The sequence below is a fragment of the Pipistrellus hanaki genome (genome assembly GCF_964339955.1).
Source record: "Pipistrellus hanaki genome assembly, chromosome: 2".
Taxonomy (NCBI): Eukaryota; Metazoa; Chordata; class Mammalia; order Chiroptera; family Vespertilionidae; genus Pipistrellus; species Pipistrellus hanaki.
In genome coordinates, this window is record NC_140504.1 from 165,061,149 (window position 1) to 165,083,774 (window position 22,626).

Sequence of the window (22,626 nt, forward strand, 5' to 3'; positions counted from 1 at the left end):
GCGGTTTGGGAGTCAGGAGATCTAGGTTCTAGCTCCAGCTTAGCTTTTAGTTCACATCCTTAGCTCCAGTCCCATCCCTCACCCTGTGGAAGGCAGGGCACAGTCAATGCTTGATAAGGATCTTTTGATTGCTTCTGTCTCCCTACCACCTTGGATCAGGCCCATGTGGACTGGGGACACAGGTGAAGGCTGAGGGACCCACCTGCCATCCCCAGGCTCCAGCAGTTCACAAAAATACTGTGGAACCTGGAGCTTGTCAGGCAGGCTTCCCTGAGTGTCCCAATTGTCTGCAGGCAGCAAAGCTAGAGCCAGGAGTGCCAGTCCTGCAGGGGGCCCGTGTGTATCTTTCCAGGGGCTTACAAAGGCCGGGGTGTAGCCTGAAGATCCCAAACTCATCCTTCCCAAACCCAGAGAGAGGCCTGGACAAGGCTTTGGGGAGGAGGCAGCCACGGGGGCTGGTTCAAAGAGGGAGGGGCGGCGTGGGGAGTCAGAAATGCACTATCAGCACTGCCGTCCTCCCCACTTCCTCTCTTCGAACGGATCACATCCTGTTATTGTGTGGACAGAGAAGGCCAGGAGCTGGGGAGGGAGGCAGGGCTCGGACCAGGCCAGCAGGGAGAGAAAGGAGGAGCCGAAGAGAATGTCGCAGTGGGCAGTGGATAGCTCCAGCAGCCCTGCCTGACCCCAGGGGGCCTGGGCAGGAGTAGGAGACCCAGGAGGGAGGACCGGTATCCCTGGAGCAATTTGAATTTGCCATTGAGAGAAGATGCTGGGGCTCAGGACAGGCTGTAACTCCCTGCAAAGGCACCTGGAACAGCCTGCCCAGCATCCTCTTCAAGCTCCTTCAAGCTGCTCGCCAGCATTGCCCAGCATGGAGCAGGCCAGAGAAGTCCCTGCTGCTGGGAACAGCTAATGTCCCCACTTCTCCCTCTGCCTTCTTCTTTCTTCTGCCATTCCCACGCACAGCCCTATCCCAACCCCATTTCAGCATTGGAGTTTAAATGGCTACTTTCTATGAAATACAAACACCTTCCTTTCATATATTATTTTGAAATCCTGTGGTAGCCCTATATATGGGTGTTAAGATCTTCATTTAAGCCAGTTTGGCTCGGTGGATAGAGCGTCAGCCTGTGCACTGAAGGGTCCCGGGTTTGATTCTGGTCAAGGGCATGTACCTTGGCCGCGGGCACATCCCCAATAGGGGTGTGCAAGAGGCAGCTGGTTGATGATTCTCTCTCATCGATGTTTCTAACTCTCTATCCCTCTCTCTTCCTCTCTGTAAAAAAAAATCAATAAAATATATACTTTTAAAAAAATCTTCATTTAACAGACGAGGAAACTGAAGCTCAGAGAGGTTAAATGATTTACCCAGAATCACACAGCAGATACAGTAAATGGCAGCTCTGGGTGTTAAATCCAGGTAAGTCTGACCCAAAGGCTTGAATTTTCTTGTGGTCCAGATGCCTTTTCCTGCTCAATCCACCTGTGCCCTGGCCTTTCCCTCCTGGACCTGACAGCACATCGACTGACCTTATTGCCCAGGAGCCTGTCTTCAAGCTGAACCTGTTGGGAGCAAGCTCTCCAGAACCCACACTGACTGTCATAGCCCTGGGCAGCTGGCTGGACCAGCTGAGTTGCTGTCTCCCCCGTGGCACAGCACAGGCCTATCTGCTCTAAAGCCACTAACTCTCTACTGTGCACTCTTCTCCTCCTCCCGAGGGGCAGTGAGCACTGGCTCTGGACTCAGAGAGGAATTCAAATCCTAGGTGCCCTGGATGAAGCCCCATCCTCTCATTTCCTCCTCTGGACAATGAAGAAGATGCCCTGGGCCATCTTGGCTTAATCCTTTCCTGACTCTGATTCATGATGACCGAGCCTCTATGGCTGGACACGGTGCCCAGCATAGGGCCTGTCCCCAGCAGACTGGTCAGAGGTGCTTGCCTGGCTCACATGGGCCACAGGCCATAGGGGTGTCCTGGATGCTGGGGAACAGTTCACTGTTTTTGCAAGGAGGGAGGTAGTGGGCAGCATGGGGAAGCTATGAGCAGACCAGATAAACAGCATCATCATCTTCATCACCTTCCATCTTTCCCCATCCAGGTCCAATATGATAACCAGGCTACTGGTGTGTCTAGCCTGAGAAAACTCACACCCTGCCTCCCTACTTCCCCCTATCAACAAAAGCAGCCCAAGACCCTCTGCCACCTCAGGGACAGAGCTGTCCACCAGCCCCTTGCTAGCCCAGGACCATGGTGTTGGGGGAGGAGGGAAAATGGAGCAGACATTTTTGTAAAAATGACCCTGTTTCCCACCCATCCACCTCACTCTTTCATTTCATGTTGCCCTCAAAACGGCACTAGAATATTCCATACAGGCTAATATTCAGCAAATGTTGAAAAAGGCCTGGTCCAGATCTGACATAGGGCACCAGAGAGAAAGAGTCAAGTCAGACATGGTTTTGCCCTCATGAGCTTAGATTTGAATTGGAAAGCAGACAAGTGGACAAACAGCAGACACACAGAGTGAAGGAAAGCCTGTGGGGACACATAGGAGGTGGCTGACCCCATAAACTCTCCTGGGTGCTGAGGACAAGTTAACCAAATGAAAGGAGGGTGGGAGCAGAGGACCGGTAGAAACAAGAAGTCCAAAAACTGGACAGCTATAAAAAGAAAACATTGCAGCATGGAACAGAAAAGGACAGGACAATAGGAGCAAAGAGAATGAAGGGCAGAGTGGTGAAGGGAGGCTGGAAAGATCAGCAGGCCATTCAGGCATGACCCCCGGTGTGGTCCCTTCCCTGTGGTGGGCACAGGTTGTCCTGGGAGGCAGGAAGCCTGGGCCTGCCCTGCCTGCCACAGCTGTCATTGCTTATGGGGCATGTGGGCCTGGGAAGACTCCTTTCCCCTCTGGGCTCCATCTCCCATGTGGAGATTCGGACGCTAGCCCAGAAGATCCCCGGGGCCTGGGCAGCCAGGGTACTCCATAGCTTCATAGTCTCCTCCTTGGTGCCACAGGGCTGATGGGCTCCTCCTTACCTCTCTAGACATGGACAGCCTCGCCCACTCCTGGTAAAGGACCTTCTGGAAATGAGTGCTCTTTCATGATAGCCAGGCCGCTGCCTCTACCCCTTCCCCTGACAGACACTGTTCTCGCTAAAGTCATCAGCAATTGCGACATTGCCAAACCCAGGCAACTCTTCAGGACTTTTTTTGCTTGACTTCTCAGAGGCATTGGGCTTGGTTAATACCACATACATACTTGCTTTAGCCTCTCCCAGTGTCCTCCCACCTCTCTCACTGCTGTGTCAGCCTCTCTCTGTCTCTCTGATCCTTTCATCAATGCTGATCCTCGGGCTTATGAGCACAGGTCCCAGGCCACCCACCACTGCCACCATCACGACCCACTGACCTCCCTGCCCCAGAGCTCAGTCTTGCCATCCCAGCTGCCTGGGGACCTCCTAGCCCTGGGCTATGGAGAGACACACAGCCTTCCAAACCCAAAGAGCTTCCCTTCAGGCCAGAGCAAGATTCCAAGTGCTGTTGTGCTTTTGCCCTCAAAGCTACAGTTGGAAACACCCAGGACAGAGTGTTCAAGATCCAAACCTGGTGGGACGAGATAAGGTCGCCCCAAGGAGCTGTGGGCACCTTGAATTCCCCTCCTGGCACATTTATTTTCCTTAATACTAATCACCTTCCAACTTACCAAAAAATTAACACATTTGTGATGGGTGTGTGTGTGTGTGTGTGTGTGTGTGTGTTTACTGTCTCCTTGCTAGAATTTAAGCTACACAAGGGATCTTTGTTTTCTTCACTGCTGGATCCCCAGGACCTAGAACAATACCCGGCACATTGGAGGTGCTCACTAACTATTTGTTAAATGAATGCAATAAAGGAGGATTGGTACTCCATTGGAAATGCCTACCTGACCTACTAAAGATCCAACAGTCCACATGTAGAGGCCTCCCAATAGACCAGAGTCCCACCTCTGAATGCCATTCTCATCCCTAAGCCTCCATTCACTACCCCCGAAGCCTCAACCTCCTTCCTTGAGCCCCATGTGAGAGACCTGTACCCCTCAATCCTCAAGAGCCAGGCATTAGTAGCCTCAACTGAGCCATCAGGAAACCTGGGAGCCTCCTTTGGTGAGACCTGAATCTGTCCGGAACCTATGATAAAAGCAACTGCCCGCACACAGGAGCTGAACCTGACACAGAGTGGAATATCTGTGGGACCACCCTGGGTGGAAAGCGTGGGTACACAATGCTGAGAAGCGGGAAAAGAATGGAAACCCTACTGAGGAAGCCTCAGGGAGGGGGATTCCCGCTCAGAGGACAGCTGAGTCCTGGAGGTCCCCATTTCAGAGGAGACAGGTTCTTGCCACACCTTTCTTTTGAATGTCCCAACTCTCAGGCCTAGGGTGCAACACGCAAGCACAGAGTCCAGACCCCTTTGTAAAACTTTTATTTAGAAATCTTCCCAATATATCCTTATATATACACACACATCATCACCACATGGGTTTTGTCGCTAGAGTCACACGCCCACAGTGTTGGCCTCTGGGCTGTACAAAGGTCAGGTACCTGGAGCGATTACTCCTCTTCTGCAGAAAAATGCAGAGACCAACGTAATTCATCAGTTCATCACGTACAGTACAACATTGACGGAAAGTGCTGGGCCCGCCCACAGGAACACTGCGCTATGTACATGGGCAGGGGCAAGCCTTCAGCGGGGGCCACGTACCACTGGCATCACAAGTACGACCAGACCACCCCCCAAAGGCCGAGATAGTTGTCGGCTGACTACAGATTCTGTGCCCTTGGTTTTTTTTGGAAAAAGATAAAGGTTGTACCATCTTGTCGTTTGCCACTACAAATAAAAGAATATACATTTTTCTTAAAAGATGGGAGTCCCCCATCATTTTTATTCTCATGTTTTTAAATCTTCCCATGTTTTCCCTTTTGTACAGATATTATTCTTGGAATGTTGCCATTTCTTCATGGGTGAGGAGGAGGCAGGGGAGGGAGAGGGTATGATGGAGTTGAAGGGTTGGAAATGAAAATAAAATATGGATCTACAAAAACCTAAAGCCCTGTGCTTCCCTACTCAGGCCTGTGTTAGGTGGTTGCATTACAGTTTACATATTCTTCCCATCTTGCCGTATCTCTTATGCATTCTCATTCCTGTACCTTGCCTTGGAATGAGCCAGAAATGAGGTCAATTATGAGAAATGAGAACAATCTAGATAACTCAGGCAAAAGTAGGACAGAACCTACATTATCCCAAGCTGTGTGGTCAGGCAACCTGGCCCACTGCCTAGGCCTTGAACTCAGGGTTGGAAACCCCACCTCAGGATTAAGGGCAACCGAGTTCTTTATGGTCTCAGAACGCTTCTACTTTCATGTCCATTCAGTCCTAGGGGCAGAGGGCCAGGGTATTGATGGGAAACTGACACTTAGAAATAACTTGTGAGAGAAAAGGGAGCCAGAAGCTTGAGTTCCTGACAGAATGTGTGATCCATCTCCTAAAGCCCATCCACCCATCTGCACTGTGGCCCCGAAGCAAGCACCGCCTTAGGAAAGGTGTTCCATCTTTACAGATGGGATGCCTCACAGGAGCTTCCAAGTACTGGAAAGGAACTCATCCTAACATTCATTAAAATATGATTTGGGGCAGCTGACATGAGACAGACAGAGAGCTACAAAGGTTAACCACAGTGTTCCCAATCCTCACAACTTAAAAGGAAAAGGAGGGGAGCAGGGGTCATTCCCTGTTTGCATATGGCTGTCCCCGAGGCCCCATCACAGTGAGGCCGAGGCCTGAGCTGAAACCCAAAACGTGTGAAGAGCTCCCACGTGGCCATGGACAGGGCTGGGCCATTGGATCATTCCCCTCTGACCTCAAAGTCAGAGCCTGGTGGGAGAGACAGCTGGGGTGACTTGAGGGTACAATGACAGGTATGAAGGGCTTGTGTGCAGTTTGTCCCATGGGCTTGAATGCGGGTCACAGGCAGGCCTAGCCTTTAGAAAACCACACCCCGACACTTGATTGACACAGGAGATCAACGAGGGGCAGAGGTCCACTCTACAAAAGGATTCTTCACTTACAAAAGGACTTGTAGTAGTATTTCTTTAAAAGATTAAGTATAAGGATTTGATTTACAAAAATGTCATGTACAACTTTTGGAGGGGGGCACTCCTATTGCATTAAGCTAGCCTCCCATTCACACCCATGATGACTGAAAGCTACATGGTCGAAGGGTGTTTAAGATTCTGCTCAGAACGAATGTGCATCCGTTTGGGTCCCAGCTGGGGCCTGATCTCTGACTGCATTTCCCATGTCCTAGAAGTGGAGCTGGATCCTGGGTCATATCTACCTAAAGATCCCACCAACAATTGAAGTAAAAAAAAAAAAAAAAAAAAAATCCCAAGTGCCAGGAAAAAATCCCAAATGCCAGGAATTCCTAGGACGGAGTGTGTGCTCAGTTCTACTCAATACACCGACCAGACCATTAGCTAACGGACATCCTGCAGTGGGGCGGGACCTCTGAGCATCTTGGAGAATACACAGATGGGGCTCCCATCTCCTCTCAGCACCAACACATGCCCATCCATCAGCACACTGGCATCTGCTCACCGCTGGAACAGTGACGAGTAGCTCTGAGACACTACCAGGATTTGAAGCCCACGAGCCCCAAACAGCGTTTGCTCAATTCCCTCTACTCATTTTTTTCCTTTCTCTGCCTTCACCCGAAGCCCAAAGGACATGCTCACAGCTGCAGACTCAGTCCCCACAGTTACAAGGATTAGGAAGGCAAATGTCAGTGGGGAGCAAGCAAAGCTTTGGTCCCCTGGCTTTTCTGCCCCTCTGGCCCAGCTAACCGGGAACAGGTGGTCCACCAGCCGTCTTCTTCAACCAGGCCCTGAAGAAGGCACCTTGAGACTTGACTCCGCAGCAGTTGGCAAGCTGAATGGGCCAACGTGGGCGTGGGTGAAGATGGGGCTTAAGAAATGGGCAGCGATTGGGTACCTATATATTTGGGTAGAGTGGCTACCAAAGCCACCCCAGCCTGCTTGGGAGGGGCTAGAGGCAAGCAGAGATTGCTGATTGCCTCAGGTGAGAGCTGACAACCCCAGTTCTCTGCAAAGACAGGGCTCCCAAGCTCCAGGCCAAAAGCAGCGCCACTCAAGCCTCTTACATGAGAAGTCTTAGGGATTTGGGGAAGGGGCAAGACCGTGCCGTCTTCATAAAAAGTACCTACCACTTTGCTCCATTTTCTATTCTCCTGCTGAGGCAGGAAGTGAAAAGCCAGCCCCAGGGCAGTTTGGGCTTCCCAAAGTCCAGGCATCAGGGAAAGTTCAAGTCTGTTGCCCTACTTCAGAGCTGCCCAGTCTTTGCCCACCTGCCTTGAAGTCCACCGTCCCAGCGGCCTGAGGGCACCCTCCTGGCTGGCCCAGGATGGTCCCAGGCCCATCACCGAGGGCCCGCTCCATCAGTGGCAGGCAGCATGGCAGGATGGAGGCTGCGGGCTGTGTGCTTGGGTGCAGGCTCTTCTGTGTAGCTGTCCGGGCTAGCTGCCCCATCCAGGGAGCTGCCACAGCTGGAGTTGGGGGACAGCACATCCTGCAGGAGATCATCTGGAGGTGCACCACCGCCTCCCCCGCCACCTCCTCCACCAGCCCCCACCATGGGGTCCTTGCCAGGCTTGGCCCTCTGGGTGCCCTCCTCTTCCTGGTCATTGAGCAGCTTGGCCAGAAAGTTGATGTACTTCATGGCCAGGCGGAGAATCTCATTCTTGCTGAGCTTCTTGTCTGGGGGGTGAGTGGGGATCAACTTGCGGAGCTCAGCAAAGGCCCCATTCACATTCTGCTGCCGCCATCGCTCCCGGCTGTTGGTGAAGATGCGCCTTACAACTTTGGTATGGGGACCTGGAGGGCAAGGGGACAGGGTTAGGAGAATGGATTGGAAATCTACCAAGGATCTTCTCCTATGGGGAAGGAGAAAAATCATTCATTGGGAAACCTACCATGCCTTCTTTCCTTAGAAAACTCTTACTCATCCTTCAAAACCCAGTTCACCTCAACCCTTCCAGAGAGATTTAACCAACCACCACAGTCTTACAATTCCTGGATCTCCATTACTCTTGATTATTGCAGTATGCTTCCATGCTTCTCTCTGTATACTGTGAGATATTGAGGACAAGGGCCACATATTCATTCATTTACTTGTACCAAGAGGCCATATTGCACTAAGTTACAAAGACAAACTCTGAGCCAGATTTTCTGGGTTCAATTCCTGACTATTACTCACTAGATAGTGACTCTGAGAAAGTGATTTAAACTCTCTGCCTTAGCTTCATCATCTGTAAAATGGAGATAATACTAATCACTCAAGAATAAAATTATCACATGGATCTAACAACTAGCACAGGCAAAGGACCTAAGACAATACCTGCCTCAGATTAAACATTTGTTCAATACATGTTCGCTGTTATTATCTGTGCATCAGTTATTTCCTAACAATCAGGCAGTAGGCCTGGCACTAAGAAATAATGCTGAACAAAACAGGCAGTGACTGCCCTCCTGGAGCTTACCTTTTAATGGGGCTTAGCTACTGTGCTTAGCTGAATTGGTTGGGGACAGCCTTTTGGAGGAGGTGTCATCTATAAGATGAGAACTTAAGGCTGAAGAAGAGCCAGCCAGGCATGGGAAGAGAGAATGGCATGTGGAAAGGCCCTGAGCTGAAAAATGGCTGAAGTGGGTGAGATCTAAGTAGGCTAAGTCCATTTCCTAGGGCCTTGCAGTAAAGTGTGGGGATTCCTATTGTAAAGGTTATAGAAAGCATAGAGTAAGGGTTTAGTAAACCTTTGCTGACTGATCATGCTGGCAAGTAGGGAAATGGAGGAGAAAGCAGAGAACAGAAAGAAAAGGACTTACTCTGTAGGTTCTCTCCCCCCTGAAAGGAGTGGAGAAACAGCCAGGTACAGAGACTACAACTGACCCTCAGGCTCTAGGCAGGCAGATGGGGGCTGCCTCAGTCTTCCCATGTCTACAATGCACTGATTATATGCACTGATCAATATTCACTACATGTGTGTACTAAGACTTGCAGAGCAGTGACAGAACCAGCAAGCATGTATCTAACATCTATGGTGTGCAAAGCACTATGCTGTGTCCAAGCCTGACTTGGGATTTCCAAAGCCAAGGAAATGTATCTAACATCTATGGTGTGCAAAGCACTATGCTGTGTCCAAGCCTGACTTGGGATTTCCAAAGCTCAGTAGCACTGGCAGGGCCCTGCCAGTGCTCCTGAGCTCCTAGGCTGTGGCTGCTTCCTCCCCAACACAGAGCCGGGCTCCCAGCAGTCCTCAGGAAGCTCTGCACACTGGAGGAACTGCCAGTACTGGCCTATTGGTTCGTTCTCTTCCTATGATACTTGGAGCCAGACCTCAGAATATGGAAACTTGGGTAGGGGAGAAGAAGAAAGGAAAAGTCAAGACATCACCTAAGACCTACTCCTCATTTCACAGCTAAGGAGACTGGGGTCAGGACAGAGGAGAACTCACCTCCAAGGTCAGTCTATGACCCAGGTTGTCCATCCCAACACTTTCTGCTTGATCATCTCTCTCCTACGTGTGTGTGTTTGTGTGTGTGTGTGTGTGTGTGTGTGTATACGTATGCACACATGTAGGAGAGATCTGATCAAGCAGAAAGTGTTGGCATGGACACACACACGTTTTCCCAGGGAGGGTCACTCATTCTCTGCCACAGTGCCTTGAGGCTGTCTTTCCAAATCCCAATAGGCCCTAGTCCAGCTGGCTTTGCCAAAAGCCAGCCCCGGGCTGGGAGGAACACAGCACACCTGCTGGGCAGTCCTACCCTAGGTACCTCAGAGGAAATAACTTGCTTTTCTTAGCCTCCAGACAAGGTGAAGAGGAAGCCCTCAGCTATGGACCAGGGAGAACCAGCCCCTGCTCCATGACCAATGGTGGCTGATGCTGAAGGAGCTCCAAGGTGTGTGTGGAGGAGGTGGGTACCTTAATGGGGCTGACAGATGGTGAACAAGCAACAAACAGATAAACAGACAGGAGGCTGAATGTAAATAAAAGATGGAAATATGGAGCTAGACAGGCCCCAAAAGGAGCATCTACCCCGAGTAAACCCCAAAAACACTTTACCCCACTGTGTACTTTCAATAATGTGAGGAAACTATTATTCTCCCCACTTTTCAAATGAGGAAACTGAGAACCAGAGAAGTTCAGCAACCTGAACCACATCAAATCCTGACTTTAGACCTTGTATTAGTTCCACTAGTATGTATCCTTTTTGGTTAAATTTCTGATTTTAGAGTCCGTGGAATTATCCTGCACCTTCACCCTCATTTCTGTCTATCCTTCCAATAGAACTGCCCACCTCTTTGCCCCTTCCTCTTTCCTCCGTGTGTCCATCCTGCTCCTACCCACTCCCTTCCTCTTTCTCTCTCTGGCTGGTCACTGAATAGGTGCTCAGTAAATATTGGTAACATTATGGGTAATGGCTTCCCTAACCCTCCTGCACTCTCCCAAAACCTTTGCCCCCTTCTCATCTCCTTCTCCTCTGTGCCTAATTTCCCGTGCTTCTGCCTTTTGTAGAAAATGCCACTTTCCTGGGAAACTTCAGGCCTAGTCCATCCTACTTCCTGTTTGGCATACCTACCATCCCTCTCTTACCTAGCAGCACTGATACCCCATGACTCTTCCCTCTTGGCCCTATACCCCTGTGCCCCACGCTGGTTGGGTCTTTTGAGATCTGTTCCTTGTCCAGACTCTAGCTTCTCTCCTCTCCCGAAGACCACAATGGGCTCCCCTCCAGAAGCTCCTGCTCAATACCCATCCCTCCCACCTGCCCCTTGCGTAAATCTCAGCCTGGCTCCAAGGCTTCAGGTGCCCTTCCTTCAGGAGCCCAGGCTCCAGCCTGGCTGAGCAGGGGGAGCTCCAGTGATTTCCTCCACATCCCTGGGCTCTAAAAAGCCTGCTCTCCATCCCCTGGTGCTGGGCCCCATCTGCACATCAAGGTCAACCTTGGGAAGAGGGAAGGAGTCTTCCAAATTTCCCACTCATTCAACTCCTTTCCCCAAGTTCAGAGCCAAAGATTACTCGGGCAGTGTATAACAGCAAGGCTAGGGCCCTTCTGGGGAAGCAAGGGGCAGTGTAGAATCTATAATGTCAGGAAGGGAACTCCAGGTCTCAGCCCTGAGTGTGGAATAAGGGATGAGAGGGCACAATAATATAGGGACTTGGAAGGAGACCCCGAAGGTGCAACTCCAGGCTAAGAGCAAACTCCAGACTCTAGACTGAAGAGATCTTGGAAGGAAGTGCAGGGAATCCCTGAGGTTAGTGCTTAGTGTGGGAGCACCTTGTGTTTCTGCCCTCCCCAAGGATCCTTGCTGAGTGTAGGAATGGAGCTGGAGTAAGGACTGCAACTGACCCTCAGAGGCTTGGGCTAAATGTCACAACACGTCTTCACTCCCATTTCCTCTCTTCTCTAATCCCAGCTCAGCTGCAAGGCAACTTCCAGCAGTTTGGGGTCACAAGGTAGCTTGCCCATCCACATGAGACACCAAGGAGTAGTCCCCATGACCCCTCCTTCTGGAGGCTCTAACCAGCAAGAGGGGCAAATAGCAAAGGTGGGGGCAGAAACTCACCATCAGTAATCTCCATCTCGTAAGGGGAGGGTCTCCTCTTCACTCGGTTGTTGGTGGCAAACATAGGGAAGGCATCTGGCTCCCCAAAGAACCCGCTGTGGGAAGGAGCAGGCAGATCACAAGATCACATGTAGGGTGGAGGTGAGACAGGGGCTCCTTGGCAATCCCCCTGCATGTCCTTTAGCCCCTCACCCCTGGAAATACAAGGGCAGCCCTTGCCCCTTCACAACTGAATTGGGGATAGAAGGAGCATGAAACACACACACACACACACACACACACACACACACATCAGAGGTGAACATATGGAACAAACACAAAAATGAACACACAAACCCCACAGAGAGACACGCTTCCCTCCCCAAAATCAAGCCACACAATCCACAGACAACATGCACTTTCAAACAGGTGCTTACACAGGCAGACATGGCCTTCACGCTTGGTGGTATGCAACTCCAGCACCATAAAAGGGCACACTGTTCCCTCCCTCCCACCTCCCCCCACCTTCACCCTGGCCCCATGGAGCCTGTGGAGAGGCAACAGACAGGAAACCCTGACTCACCCCCCCCATCACCCACTCCGGGTTCTCTATAGCTTCTCTTTGGAATCTCCTACAGACTCACTGCCTGATCCACACTGTGTATCCCTGCATCATCTGCCTATCCCCATCCCAACCCTGCCTCCCTTTCTCCACCTTCTCAGGGCCTCAGCAGGGAAATGGACTCCCTCATAACAAGGGGTGGAAAGCTTGGGGCCAGAGACCACAGCTAGGGGTTGCCGGGTGGGGAGAGGAGGGAGGGATCCACTCCCCAGACTGTTGAAAGTATTACATATGTCCCCCCTATTTCCTCCCTGCCATTGACCTCTTCTAGCCTGCCCCCCTCCCCAGGCCTTCACCACCTGTGTCCGACCCTGGAGCAGAGATTCAGATGCAGAGGAGGGAGCCCACTCCCAAGCACCCTCAGATCCTGTCCCCAGAAGGCTGCCCCTTCCAGAAGAATTTCACCGTGGAGCACCTTCAGACACACTCTTGCCTGAAGTGTGTCACATTCACGGACTCCCTCCTGCCATCCATCCCCTACCTCCCAACCACACAGCACACCGCACTTCTGCTCACACCCAGCCACATGCCTGCACTCTCCCTCCTCATCTTACCCACACCCAGGCGTTCCGCAATCACAAGGCACCACCACATGTGTGTGTGTGTGTGCGCACACACACACACACACACACACACACGCTTCCACACAAGCTCACAGCGGGCTCATTTCTCGCTCGCACACGGGGCTCCCATGTGTTTAACGCCCATGAGTTTAACACACCCGCTCTCCTCTTGCCCTCCAGCCAAGCATCCCCGAAGTGCACACGGGGAGCCCCGGGGGCCCGGAGCGCCTACCGGCTGCTCAATCCCGGGGACTCTCCCCACCACCACCACCACCACCACCCACCACCCACCTCACCCCCCACCCCACCCCACCCCACCCCCCCGCCGGGCACTGACCTGCCGAGCGAGGCGAGCGGCTGGCTGAGGCTGTAGAGCAGCGTGCGGCCGGGGCCGGCGGGGGCCGCCAGCGCGGGCGGGCTCAGCTGCACCATCCGGCCGTCGGCGGGCAGCTCGGCCGGGGCGGGGGCCGGCGCGGGCCCCGGAGGTCTGCACAGCTCGGTGGTCGGCACCCTGTGGCGCGCTTCGGCTGCTGCTGCGTCGCGGCCCTTTAAGTCCCGCGCGGCACCGCCCCCGCCGGCGGGGCCGCCCCCCGGGCCGCCGCGCGCGCCCAGCTCGATCACGGGGGTCTCGGCCGAGGCGGCGCGGCCCGTCTCCTTGGCGACGCCGTTGAGCAGCACCAGGTGCGGGGGGGCCATGCGGGCCTCGGCCGCCTCCCGTCCCTCCGGCGGGGGGTCACTGCGTGCCGCCTCGCTCGGCGGCCGCTCCGTCATCCTGCGGGCGGACAGACAGACACGCGTGGGACGCGGGAAGGGAGTGAAGGCGGAAAAAGAAACTCACGCACCGAGAGAGAAAAGGCGACAGACTTAGGGCCACGTGGACACACACTGCCCTCTGGGCCTCACGCCCTAGCGGGCCTGGGGAGGGAGGAAAAAGGGGGGGGGGGGAGTCTGTGGTTTGAGAGAAGAGGGGAAGGTGCCTGGGAAACAGACTGGGGGCCAGAAGGACGGACAGGGGTGGAGAAAGACAACAGAGACTTCGGGAGAAAGAGCAGACAGTCAGAGAAGGGAAAACAGACAGGGGAAAGGAGGAAGGAAATGTAGAAAGAGGCGAGAGAGAAATATCACCCTGTCCCCTTCTGGGGCCACAAAGGGAAGAGGAGGGAACAAATCCCCGACCGAGTTCCTCCCACCACCACCCCCTTTGGTTTTGGCGGGGAATCTGCCCCGCGGAGTTGGGGGTTCTTTAAGAACCTCTCAGCAATACCGCCTCCAGCCTACCGCCACACAGTTTAGGTGTGGGGGTGTAAGGCCGTGGGGGTGTAGGGGTGTAAGGAGGGAGTTTAGGGAATGGAGGCTGCAGAGCCTGGGGTCCACTCTGCTGGAGATGCCAGAGAATTATCCCGGGGAACCAGCACCCCATTTCAGCATATATTCACTCCCCGCAGGGGTGTCTTCTGTGCAGCTGCTGGAAACCCCAGGCCCCCTTTATTCCCCCCACGACTGGAGGTGAGACATCAAGGAGGGATGAAGATGATCCTGGGCTACCTCCCTGCACACCCCTCCCTCTTCTGCTCAGCTGGACTCAGAAGTGAGGTGAGGTCGGGTATGGAAGGGAGGCCTGGCAGTACGGGAGCCAACGCAGTCAAAGGGTGCCCCTGAGGCTAAGGGTATGGGCTCCCACCCACACCTGGGAAGAGGTGCCCTAAAAGCCCTTGAACTCTTCCAGCTCTCCCCCACCCCTTCTCTTAGTGTTGTCCTCTAGGAAATACCTCCTTATGCATTTGAAAGCACTACACAATGGCTCAAGTAAACATTATTATTGACTTGGAGACGGGGGCCATCCAGGGGACCACTGCCTTACCCAAAGCCAGGCCAACGTGCCCCAGAGCAGGACCAGAACTCTGATTTCACTTTGCCTACACTATCCTCCATATATGCCCTCTCTGTATACCCCTGGAGTCTAGGCCATTCCTCTCCTCCACAACCAGACTCCAGGATAATCAGAGGCTCCGCTGCCCTGCGCCGATGCCAGTGGAGCCAGGCCCCATTAAGAACTAAAACCAAAAAACCATGAGACTCTGGGCCCAGAGGTTGGGGGTTCCTTTGTTTTATTTTAAAATATATAAATAAAAATATAATCAACTCGATAGGCTTCATAATGTACGATTTTTGTTCTCGGAATTATATAATTGGGGTATTTCATAGCAGAAAATGAATACCCCAAACTCCCATTCAGCCCCAAGCAGAGTCCATCTAATCATTCACGGCAGCCACTGACCTTCCATTTTGCTACTGGACTTCTCAAAACCCGGAGCGGACCTGGGCACAATCCTCCCACCCTAGAGGAGACACCGGACTTTTTAAAACCTCCTCCGAAGCTCAGAAGCTCAAACCTCCTCCGAAGCTCAGCTCAATTGCCACCACACACACACACACACACACACACACCAGTGAAGAATCGCCATTCCGATTGCACGCCTTCCCTCGGTCTGCCAGCCCCAAAGCCCGGCCCAGAAACAACCAATTTCCCCCGAGACAAGCTGCAAAAGCAATGGGTCCACAAGGCTTCACTGGAAGCGAGTTTACGAACGTGGTGGAAACAATAGATCTGTGTCCACAGAATGGAACCGCCGAGACACTGGCCATTAAAAATGTACCCACGGTATACCTGTAGGTCATCCCGGCTCCCCTGCAGCAGGGAAATGCACCAGAAATTGCCATTCCGTGACAAAACACACAAGCCCCTAGGTGCCGGCTCCCTACCTTACTGTCCCAATGCGTGATGCGCCCAGTGCCACATGCTTCAGCGCCAGGTTCTAACCCGGGGACAAATGATGTGCAGTGCGATCGCAGGACTGAGCTCAGGCTCTCCTTGTGACACATTTATACCCTCTGATTAATCCCAGGCTTCCTGGCTCAGCCTAGGAGCGAATCCCACAGGACCAAGGGGAGTACATATTCCAGATGAGTGGACCCTGCCCCAAATGCCCTCTCCAGATGCCTAGAAATATCTGCATCTCCCAGGTTCCCTGTGGGAAACCTACAATTGGTCCCCAGGGTCTGTGGGGGACCACTCCCGGCCCCACCCGGATCTCGGGAAAATCCATGGAGCACTTCTGCAACTGGTATCCTCCAGGCCAGGGGTCTGTGCTCCAGAAGGTGCCACAGGAGGCCTCACAAGCAGCTTGGGTTTGTCGGTTTTCAGCTACTAAACCCCATCACTTGGCTTCGTTTGAGTTTACTAAAGAGAAAGCCCGAGTGATTTTTTGTTTATTTGTTTTTATTTGGGGGAGATGAAGGGAGGGGGAGGAGGTTTCAAGCCGAAAGGCACTAGCGAATTGGACCATTACAATGCATCCGTCTTTGTGCAGCGGAGACCCAGCTCGCAATACCCAATGCCAGGTTTTCATCTCCAGCTGCCAACCGCCTTAAGGGGTCCTTGCACCTGAACAAGTCAGGGGCTCCCGGGCGCTCCTGGGGTTGGGTGTGGGAGGTGGAGGGGAGGCACCGAGAATTTCTTATGTGAAAACAGCCTCTGCGTCCGAGGCCACCGCCTGAGACCTGGCTTCCAGTCCTCACACTGCACCCGCACCCACCCGCTTGACCCCCTGGGGGAGCCCCAAGCTTGCAGGAGAACCGACAGCATCAGAAAATAGAACAGCTCTCCCCCTGCTGCTAGGGGGGTCAAGGGGAGTCCAACGCGCCCCACCCTAGGCGTTAAGCCCGGGTCAGGGCCCACAGAGCTGGGGCCGCGCTCGCCAGGCCGCCTGCGGCCTTCTTCCTGCTGCCGGATCTGGGGGCGCAGGCAGCCCGCGCACCCGGATATAGGGATACAGTCGCCCCAAAGTGAGGAGCCTGGGGAACGTCCACAGAACCGATGGTAGCAGCCCGGGGAACTCAGGTTCTGGTTTTACGAGTGGTAAAAAGCAAACAAAAACTGTTTTTTTTGCTGAGGGTCCAACAAGGAAGGGCCTTCTGGAAGCCTCAGAGGCCCCGAGGCCGGTCCGCGACGGACGCGGATGCCGGATTCCCAACGCTGGGCTGGTCCTCCCCTTCTCCCTCCATCGGAGCCTGGACCGTCCTCCGTCCTGAGCTCCCCCACCCAGGCCGGAACCCAAGGCCTTCCTGGTCACCATTTCCACGGATAGCGTCCCCCCAAAACTCACCTGGGGCATATTTAGAGAGACCGGCCCCTCTGAACAGGCTCTCCAGTCCTCCGCGGGAGAGGGGCGGGAGCCTAGGTCCGGGTCGCGGGCGGGGGTCTTTGCTTCCCCTTCTCTGGCCAGGAGACCGGCAGTTAGGCCGCGGTGCGGTGCCGGGCGGTCTGCCGCGCCCAAATCGAGTTTCCAGGAAAGATGGGGGTGGAGAGAAAGAGGGAGGGCGAGAGGGAGGGCGAGAGAGAAATGGGGGTCAATGGCTGGGAATTACCTCATGTCCTAGCTAGCCCAGGGAACCGCGAGCTGCTTTCCGCCCCCCCATCTGCAGGTGCTCGAAGCCTCCCCCTCCCCATAAAAAAGAGCCTGCACCTGACCAATCAGAGATAGCTATTGAGTCCAACCACAACAACAGCCCCACCGCCCGCCGCAGGCCGCCCCGGCACTTCGGACCCTGCAGCCTGGACGCCTGGTTCAGTGTGACCCAGTGTGTGTGCTAAACACTGGCATGTCTTCGCGGTTGGCTCCGGGACCGGGTCAGGCGGGAACTGCAGCCCTCTGTAGCAGCTTGGCCTGTGTGTGGGGGGGTGGGGGTGGGGGGGGGGTGGGGGGGGGCGATGGGGGCGCATGTGTATTGGAAAAGGGGAATCTAGTTTTCAGACTCAGTCCTTGGAGCAGAACCTCTGAGCCCCATTCTCTTCATGACCCGGTCCCCGAGCCCAAAACGAAACCAGAACTCATTTCAAAGACTTTTCCTGCCTGAATGGAGTTGGGACCGAGGGGACCCAAAAGGTATTGTGGGGTGGCGGGTATTTGCTCTATCCAGGACCCTTTTCTTCCTATTGATTAAGAAATAAGGAAGGAAGGAAGGAAGGAATAAAATAAATCAAGAAAGAAAAAAATCAAAGAAGAAAGAATCCAAGAAAAAAAATCAAGGAATAAATAAATAAATCAATGGTTAAATAAAGGAAGGGGGGGGGAAGAGAAAAGAAAAGATAAAATGGAGACAGAAAGAGACTATTTGGGGCAGTGAGCGCCAGGTGCACTATGCAGATGATGCTTTATTGTGACATTTGAAAACCTATACGGTTTTATTAACCAATGTCAGCCCAATAAATTTAATTTTTTAAAAAGAAAGGAAATAAACGCCACCTCCCAGCAATCATCCCTACACAACGAATTTCGATTTTTCTGCATTCAGACCCTAAGAGAAGGGAAGAATTTTAATAATGCCTCGCAGCAATAAGAAGGGAAGGAGGGTAAAAACCAACCCATTGCTGCTTCCCTGCGTGTAGCAGTAGCCAGATTTAGTGTGCTTCCCCCAAAGGCTGTTTTTTAATTTATCCTGCCTAATTCATCCAGTTTATGAGCACTCGTGGAAGTTTTGGATTAATTGCAAAGGCCTCCATTTTTCTGCCCGGACTTTATGGTGGAAATATAGGAGCAATTTTTCCCCCGTGGTTTCAATCCAACGTGTGAGATTCTCTTTCTCCTCTTCTAAGGCACATGGGGGAGGGGGAGGCCGATGGGAATGCACCCATTCCCGGGTCTTAGGGCGAGGTTGATTTTTGCTGTATGATGGAGCCTCTGTGTTTGTCCCTCTCCATTTTCTCTCCCTGCCCTAAACCCAGCGGCTTAAAAAGCCAGAAGGCTGCTGCGGGAGCCGCGCGGCTTTGTTATAGATCCAAAGAAGCTAAAAAAGCCGCTTTGCTCCTGAACGATTATTTTAATTAAAATAAGATGGTGATGGTGACGTTGGAAACCACAATAACTGGCAAAACCAAACCATTTCTTCCGGAGCTAGGGCAGCGCTGACTCTGTCCCTCGGAGCCCAGATCCGGACACCGATGCGACGGGCACCGGACCCACGCGGGATGTCGCTCACCAGGGAAGGGATGGGAAAATGTTCCTTGGAGATGATCCCGAGGGCCCCCACCTGAGGCGCCAGGCCTGGGGAGTGTGCCCATTGCCTTTCCCCGGCCTCTCCCGTAGAGTCCAGCAGCCATGACCGGAGAAACTGACCAGAAATGGACAAAGGCGGAGTGCGAGTGCGGCTGGAACCCAAGCCCGGGGCTCGCGGCTGAAAGAGCCTCCCCACCAGGGCACAGGCGGCCTCCGGACAGAGCAGACACCGAGCCATCCGTGGCTCCCGAATACCTCATTTGGAATAAAATGTGACATCCCTCCCCGAGCCCCCAGGCCACCCCCTTAACTTTCGCCTCCATCTCTCGCTCGCCTTCCCCCACCTCCACCCCTCCCTACCTGCCAGCGATGTGCAAACGCACTCCTAAAGGACACAAGCACACAGCATACAATCCAGGGGACAGGACCACACACACACACGGTCCAGCCCGGTAGAAGGGAAGCAGAGTCAACAAACTCCTCTCTGCCCCACCAACCGACGTGGCCAGGCCAACACATTGTCCAGCACGACACAACAACGAAATCAGCCCAACGCCATCGCCCATGGACACACCACCCCACGGAGCGGAGATCACACATGCCCAACACCACAACGAAGCCATCCAGACACAATCGCAAAGGCCACACAACCCACACACAGACCCAGACTCGAGTTGAGAAGGCACACGAGCCATTACATACAACGGGAAGGACGACGACCGCGAAGAGTCCGAGTCTACACACCCAAGCAGCGCAGACACCATCCCCCTCGGACCCCACCACCGATCGCCAGGAAGACCAGCCTGGAAGAAGCCCACACTGCACCCCCCCAACTCGCACACGCAATCTCCCAACCCCGCTGCATGCACACCACCACGGAGAAGAAATGGAAACCAACCACCGCCTCGCGCATTTCTGTCTATTGCGTAAGGAGAAAAGGGAAGGAAGGAAGAGAGTCTCCAAGGCGGGAGGGGCGGCGGCGGCGGCGGCGGGCGCTACGGCGTCCGTGGAAAATGCACCCCCCTCCTCCCTGGAAAGAAACAAGGGGACAGGGAGCGGAGGGCTGTTCTGCGAGTAGGGGTGGGAGGAGGAGAGAGGGAGGAAATTGCTGGGGAATTCCTGGGGAGCCTGCAGGTTGCTGTCCCCTAAAAAAAAAAAAAAGGCTAGAATGCTCACGTTTTGCAGCTACGGGGGGACGCGCGTGGCCATTTTGAGGCCGGGTCCTTACGCGGAGGCCCTCCCCCGCCCCGGCCTCTTTCCCCCCCGCCCCGCGCGCGCCGCCCCGGCCCCGCCGCTCCCTCGCTCTAATCCCGCTCACGTCCCGGCCTCGTTAGCATGGGCCGAGGCGCGCCGGGGCCGTGTGCGCCGCGGAGATAAGGCTTTGCCGCGGGTCCGTTCGCCTTCGATAAGCGCCTCAGCCATTATGGGCCAAATGATTCATTTTAATTTGGCAATTTCATTGGAGGGAATGGGGACCGGCTGCTTGTAGCGGGGACGGGTTTGGGCTCCGGCTCCGGTTTGCGCTGCGCCGCCGGGAGTCGGGCGCGCGGTGTAGGACCCGGCGGGCCCAGCCCCGTTTCTGATCCTGAAGCCTCTTTCTTGGGGAAAATGGGCTTCTCCACCACCTCAGTCCCTGCAAGGGCCTTCCAGGCCTTCCTTTCTCCAGCGACTCCCATCCCAGCAACCTGTCCCTGCCTCCGAAGACCGGGACGCCAAAACCATCACTCCCAACCCTTTCCTGCAACTCCATTTATTATTTCTCCAGTGTCCTATTCAGCTCGGACTCTCCTCTGCTTTAAAATGGAGCAGCTTGCCTGGAATGTCCCCTCCTGAGCTCACACCAGGGGGTGTGCGGAGGCAGAACTGGTGTCAGTGGAGAGATTAAAATGTCCATTCTACTGTTTCAGGCGAGCCCAGAGCCCAGGAACATCCCTCCTCTCATAATATTTTTAAGCATTTTGATCTTGCTAAGCACTCTACAAATATTAACTCATTTAGTTTTCACAAACAATCCTAAGAAGACAGGACGACTATTATTATCCTCAATTTACAAACAACAAAACCAAGGCACAGAGCACAGAGAATAAAAGAAAATTTCCCAGTGTTGCATATTTAGTGAGTGGTGGAGCATGGGTTTGAAGCAAATTTAGCACCAAATCTTCTCTGGAGCCCAGCTGATGAAAAAAGACAGCTAGAGTTTAGGCTTCGAGGAGGAATCTGGAATTAAATCTGTACTGTGGAATAGAAATCTGGGTTCAGGGAGACATAGGCAACTGGGGCTTAGCCCATGGAGGGTTCATTCTTTTATAGCGGAGCGAAATGCCACAGGTTCAAGTCTTGCACATCACTCAGCCCTGAACCTCGGTTTCTTCATCTGTGAAATGGGAGAATAACATCTCCCCCACTGTGTTGTGAAAATTAAATAAAATGATCTTCGAAAGGTGGTTGTGCTGAGGGACAGTAATCTATGAACTCACACCAGTCCCAGAGCCCAGGATGACATATATACACTTGTATGAGGGGTTGGGCTATTAATACAGAGAAAGAAATTAAAGCATGGAGAGATGTGGCGTGGCTAAAGCTTATGGTCCACAGCTGAATCCCCCAGAGCAGGCTGCTTTGTCCTTCCAGCTTCTCTGGCTTTGAGCTCCTTTTGGGACATGGGAACTAGGGAAAAGCCCTTAGCCTGCTCACAGACCGAGTCCCAGTCAAGGGTGAAGCCCCGAGTGTGACTGCAGTGAGTCCTGTCCCCTCCTTGGCCATCAGGACAGCTCTCCGTGAAGATACAGTTAATTCCATGCAGCCCGTCAGTCCCGTGTTCCTCTGTGCTCTCTGGTGGAAATCAAGCTGCCATGTGGATACAAGTAACTTTTACAAAATCTCATGGAAGAAAGGTCATCCACGACCTGAGAAAAGGGGTCTAATTCCACAAGGCCTTGGGGGGCGGGGAGGGGGGGCCAGCTACACCAACTGCTCAGCAGGGACCCTGAGGAGGAGCCTCTGTGGTCTGTTCAGCCCCAGGTCTCACTTTCATCCCATGGCTCCAGCCTTGCCTCATTCACTGTTATCAAATCAAACTCTCTCCCCATTGTGCCCTAGCTTCTGCCTTATTGTCCTCAGCCTCTCACATCCATCCTTCCAGACTCACCTCTCGGCCACTTCCTGCCTGCAGCCTCCATGCAAGGGATTGGCTTTCATTTCTGTCAGTGGGGGAAACAGAATGCAAAACTGACTCAGCTACTTGGGAGAACTCTGGCAGTTCCTTACCAACATACTTACTTGGGAGAATTGAAAATATATATGCCTACAAGAACTCTTGTACACAAATATCCTCTGGTCTCCATTTCCTTTTTTTTAAGCAGTATTTTTTTTTTTTTTGTATTATTGATTTTCTTATTTTGAGAGCAAGGGAGCGGGAAGAATGGAAAGAGGGAGGGAAGGAAGGAGGGAGGGAGAGAGGAAGAGGGAGAGAGAGAGAGAGAGAGAGAGAGAGAGAGAGAGAGAGAGAGAGAGGTGAGAGAGCAAAATACTGATCCATCAGCCCACAACCTGCACTACACTCAAGTTCAAAGCCCAGCTCTTGCTACACTTGGACTGTGGCACCATTGGGCAAACCATTTCATGTCTCTGAGCCCCAGCAAAAAAAGGGGCTGGCCCTCCCCATATCAAAGAACCCAGCAGGGAATGCTCCTCTGAGAAATGATGCCTGGACTCAGATCTAAGAGTGG

At 53.3% G+C, this 22,626-nt stretch overlaps 1 protein-coding gene across 7 annotated transcripts; it reads right to left on the reverse strand.

The window, feature by feature from the left end:
• Positions 1–4,449: 4,449 nt before the first annotated feature.
• TAL1 (TAL bHLH transcription factor 1, erythroid differentiation factor) lies at positions 4,450–20,182 on the reverse strand. 7 transcript variants are annotated; one of them, XM_084872399.1, is made up of 6 exons: positions 20,075–20,182; positions 17,009–17,166; positions 15,121–15,181; positions 13,180–13,614; positions 11,679–11,773; positions 4,450–7,924 (listed from the first exon to the last, which is right to left on the reverse strand). In XM_084872399.1, the coding sequence occupies exons 4-6, from the start codon at positions 13,611–13,613 to the stop codon at positions 7,470–7,472; spliced, it is 984 nt and encodes a 327-aa protein (XP_084728525.1). In that variant the 5' UTR covers position 13,614; positions 15,121–15,181; positions 17,009–17,166; positions 20,075–20,182; the 3' UTR covers positions 4,450–7,469. The 7 variants fall into 7 exon arrangements, with proteins under 7 accessions (XP_084728525.1, XP_084728524.1, XP_084728520.1 ...); XM_084872398.1 differs by lacking the exon at positions 15,121–15,181 and adding an exon at positions 15,606–15,713; XM_084872394.1 differs by lacking the exon at positions 15,121–15,181.
• Positions 20,183–22,626: the final 2,444 nt, after the last annotated feature.

What these genes read in the sequence shown, in the direction of transcription:
- TAL1 (XM_084872394.1), bottom strand. Translation starts at nt 13,613, where the DNA reads ATGACGGAGCGGCCGCCGAGCGAGGCGGCACGCAGTGACCCCCCGCCG. An exon ending in CCGCTCGCCTCGCTCGGCAG is followed by an intron (nt 11,774 to 13,179) that starts GTCAGTGCCCGG and finishes TCCTTCCCACAG; the next exon opens with CGGGTTCTTTGGGGAGCCAG. An exon ending in CGAGATGGAGATTACTGATG is followed by an intron (nt 7,925 to 11,678) that starts GTGAGTTTCTGC and finishes CTTGCCCTCCAG; the next exon opens with GTCCCCATACCAAAGTTGTA.